General features: G+C 42.7%; 1 protein-coding gene across 1 annotated transcript; it reads right to left on the bottom strand.

Moving 5' to 3' along the window:
* Window positions 1–721: 721 nt before the first annotated feature.
* On the bottom strand, window positions 722–1,991 carry LOC120393782 (GTPase IMAP family member 7-like). The gene is given in 2 exon segments (XM_039518274.1): window positions 722–1,362; window positions 1,970–1,991. Coding segments are annotated over 2 exon segments (621 nt in total). The 3' UTR covers window positions 722–763.
* Window positions 1,992–4,692: the final 2,701 nt, after the last annotated feature.

Below are 4,692 nucleotides of genomic sequence, written 5' to 3'. Positions count from 1 at the left end.
GGGTCAGGGCAGTCAGCGGGGGTGTGAGTGGGGGGGTCCTGGGGGAGCAGTTAGGGTGGGAATCTCAGGAGGTGACTGTCAGGGGACAAGGAGCAGGGGATCTTAGTTAGGGGGTAGGGTCTTGGGGCGGTCCCTGGAGGGGGTGGTATGTGGACAAGGATCAGGGGGGTTTTGGATGGGTCAATGGTTCTGAGGGGGGTAGTCAAGGGGCAAGAAGTGAGTGGGGGTTGGATAGTGGGTAGGGCCAAGCTGTTTGGGGAGGCAAAGCCTTCACTACCCAGCTCTCTATACAATTTTGCAACCCCGATGTGGCCCTCAGGCCAAAAAGTTTGCCCACCCCTCCTGTAAACCCATATGACTGCTCTTAAGTTTATGGAGTTCAACCATCTAAATCCAGAGCAACTAAGTGTAGAAACTGGCTCAGCATATTTAAATTATCTAATATATATTGTTAGTAAAGAATAAATGCTGATAGCTTTATTCACATTGTCTGAATGTGCTGCACTGGCATACGCTGAGGGTGCCTGTGAAGCTGAGATGCAGGGTTTGAGGAGCAGTAGAGTTAGGCTGCAATGAGACTTTAGTAATGGCTGTTAGTGACTGATGTAAGTCAGGAGAAGTACAACAACAACAACAACAACTGCAGCAACCCCAAAGCCCAAATAACTTTCCTATGCTTTGTACAAGCAGCTTTCACCACTTTCACCTTGTTTGTTTTATTTATTCCAATAAGATATCTTACTTTTTGTTCAGTTAAATTAGGTTACAAATACATCTCACTGACATAATATCTGCCCCCATTGTCCTGAACCATTCTCTGGATCATTTCAATCAGCTCAGAAACCTGCTCAGCCTGTTCTGCTCCAGTTGCTTTGTTATTAAAAGCACAATATCGGTTCCCACAATTCTGAATCAGCCCCTTAAGATCTTTATTTTCTGAGTATCTTACGTAGTCATGCAGTGAGCCGACCGCTAAATCTTCTTTCCGGGTGAACAGGACAATCATGTGCCTCATGGCTTCAACTCCAAACATCTTCTGTATTCGCTTCACTGCGTCCTTGTCTTCCTCAGTAAAACGGCCCAGCTGGGTCACCAGCACCAGAGCATGGGGGCCTGGGGCAGAGAGAGCGATACAGCGAACAATCTCTCTTGAGGTTATTGTATCACAAACCTTTCCATCAAAAATGGCAGGTGTGTCAATAACCACAAGCTCCCTCCCATTCCAGCTCCTTTGTCCCTTTTCACAAGTCAAAGTTACTGACTTTGCCCCAAGTTTGGACTCAAATTTTCTTTCCCCAAGGATGGAGTTTCCAGTTGCACTTTTCCCAGCTCCACTTTTGCCAGCAAGGATGATTCTGAGTTCTGATCTCCTGTTGTCATCTCCAGCTGCTGGGAACAGGTTTGACAGTCAGACCATTATTGCACGCATAAAAGTAAATGAGTAGGACTTATATCTATTCATACAATTGTTAACAAACCTTCCTTAAAATAGCGTACACTGGGGCTGAGTGGCCCAGAGTAAATAACATCCATCCAATCCCACATCCCAGCTTATCTCTGTGCTCTTGGATGTCTTTTCACTTTAAACTGAAAATGACCAAAACTGAACTCCTTATCTTCTCCCCCCTACCTTCTCCTCTTCTTTTTCTATCACTCTTCTCAACACCACCACTCTCACCATCACTCAGGCCTGCAATCTGGGGGCGATTTTTGACTCCTCTCTCTCCTTTGACCCACACATCTAGGCCAGATCCAAATCCAACTTGTTCTTCCTCCTCAGCATCTCCAAGATCTGTGGTTTTCTCTCCAACCTACATCCAAGTTCCTTTTCAGAAACTCAGTGTATTCTGCCTTGATTACTGCAACATCCTCCTCTCTGGCCTCCCAAAGATACACATTAGACCCTTCAGTCCATTCAATATACTATCACTAAGTTAGACTTCTTTGTCCGTTGGTTTGATCACACAACTTCTCTCTTTCTATTCTGCCATTGTCTAGCACTATAGGTCAGGGGTAGGCAACCTATGGCATGTGTGCCGAAGGCGGCACATGAGCTGATTTTCAGTGGCACTCACATTGCTCAGTCCTAGCCACCAGTCCGGGGGGCTCTGCATTTTAATTTAATTCTAAATGAAGCTTCTTAAACATTTTAAAAACCTTATTTACTTTACATACAACAATAGTTTAGTTATATATTATAGACTTATAGAAAGAGACCTTCTAAAAATATTAAAATGTATTACTGGCACGTGAAACCTTAAATTAGAGTGAATAAATGAAGACTCGGCACAGCACTTCTGAAAGGTTGCCAACCCCTGCTATAGGTTCTTATACCAAACTCGTCACTGTCGAATCTGAGCACCTTTGTCTCTGGATCTACGTATAGTGCTGACACACTTTGTACTGGATCCTAGAGTCAGATGTAAATACAAGGCATATAAAAATGAACCCTTGTGTTCTGCTCAGACCACTTCCTCCTTCTGATAGAGATCAGACCCTTTCAAATCTCTGAACATCACATTTAAACTACATGTCTCTACAGAACTCTACACTTCATTATATGTCAGCCTTTGCATTTCTCCATCCCCTCCATTCTGCCAATGCTCCTATCATCCTCCACATGTTTTTCAAATTCTTGCACAATCACCTCTGTGCCTTCTTCCATGTAGCTCCCAATGCATAGTATGATCTTGCTGAGCTCATCTGAAAAACTACTACAGTGTCCATGTCAAAGTCCCTCTTAAAAACTCATTTCTACTGTGCTACATATAGTGAATCAGGTTGACTTGTCTATAAATTACCTCTTGTTCTTCCCTAGCTCTACATAATTGGTCAGATGGAAAAAGCTTTTCTAACATGCTTGTTTCCATATTTTTGTTTGTAATTTGAATAAAAGTTGACAATCTCTATCCAGAAGTGATTGGTGGAGCTGGGGAATGGGGTGTGCCTGGTACATAGACTCTCACTGATTGTATTGGAATGAAGCTTTACCGTGCATCCACTCTCATCTCTTTCTTGACCAAAAGCGGTAGGTTCTTGGTTTACAGTTTGAAGTTGTTGTAACTGCCTGAGATATGCATGAAACTACAGATACTGGGAAAGGGGTTGTCCCCAGCATAAGACAAAGTTACAAGGGACATGTCACTGCCAGTACCCCAGTATCTGCACCCATGCTAGAGCCTCTGAAATAATTTTGAGTGACTAATGGTATACTCAGAACATGCCTCAAACCCCTAGAGCTTGTGGGGCTCTTTTATTTTACAAGAAAAATTGAGCTGATCAAAATATAGAAGTGAGAATAGGGTCTTTTGTGTAACTGTCTTACCACAGAAGGTTACATTGTCTCCTCTCTGCTTTCTCCCATCCATCTCTCTCTGGGAGTTCAGAATATAGAAAAAATATTCATTTAGAAAAAATCAGTTATACAAATAATAAATAGTTATAATAATAATCACTGCTATGAAGTTTGATTATGGTCAGAAAAGTGAGTTTCTGAACATGACACCTCGATATTTAATGTTTAATCTCCATCAGTGTTTTCATCACATCTGCTCAATTTTTAACACATGGGTAGACCTATTGACATGAAGAGAATTACTTAGGTGTTTTAAGTTAAGCACATGTTATGACATTCTATACCCTGAGGGAGCACCCTGTAATCCCTATATTCCTTATTTATATATAATTGTGATATTGCATATAAAGCAGACCATGTGAGGTATCAGGAGAAAGGTTACGATCAGCCAAAAGTCATTGCTCTATCTAAATATGTATATCATTGGTGCATATGAAGTTATGAGATTGTATTGTACAGTTATCACTAAAACATGAGGAATCAGCCAGGTATTAGCTCCCCAGAGACAACAGCAAGGAAAGCAAGCAATGCCCGAGTGGGTGTAGAACAACCATCAGCAACCATTGTCACAAAGCCACACAAGGGGAACTGCTCAACCACCTTTCCTGGGGACTCAGCAATGCCCACCAGACATGCCTGGGCTTTTATTTGCCAAGAACATGGGACTAAGGGTATAGAACAGAACACAGTGACCCTATGCTTAGCCTTTCTTCTTCCCCCACCTATGCTGAAACTAGTAACAAGGACATTCAGAAGACTGAAGACTCCAACAGAGGGGACTGGCCCAAGTGTCCTGGGTGAAACCTGTGTACTATGAACTGCAATATACAGTGGGATGAGAAAAACTGCTGAATCTAGTTGTTGCCCACTCTAATAGGTTTGAGAGTTCAGACTGGGTGCTTATATTTTCTTTTCTTTTGACTTTACTCTGACTCTTTGTCAATCACTTATAATCACTTGAACTCTATCTTTTGTAGTCAATAAACTTGTCTTACTGTTTATCTTTACCAGTCAGTTTGCCTGAAGTGTTTGGTAAATCTTGTCAGGTTACAAAGGCTGGTACATAGCCACTTTTCATTGGTGAAGTGATGGACTGATTGGTAAATCTGCATTGCTCATCTTGAACAGTGCAGGACAGTGTATTCCTGAGGAACAAGGCTGGCATCTGGGGGGATTTGGCTGGTACCTGTCTCTGTGTGATTCATGAGTGGTTCTGGGAGCATTCATGCAATCCAGCTGGGTGGGGGGCTCCAAATAGGGCTGTGCTGAGTGATAACGGCACCCAGAGGGGTTTGCTGCTTTTCACTAGCAAAGCATTGTGAGAGACAGCTCTGGCT

This window comes from Mauremys reevesii, unplaced genomic scaffold, assembly GCF_016161935.1.
Source record: "Mauremys reevesii isolate NIE-2019 unplaced genomic scaffold, ASM1616193v1 Contig3, whole genome shotgun sequence".
NCBI lineage: Eukaryota > Metazoa > Chordata > Testudines > Geoemydidae > Mauremys > Mauremys reevesii.
The sequence above is the reverse complement of the archived record's forward strand: the minus strand, read 5'-3'. Positions and strand labels throughout refer to the sequence as shown.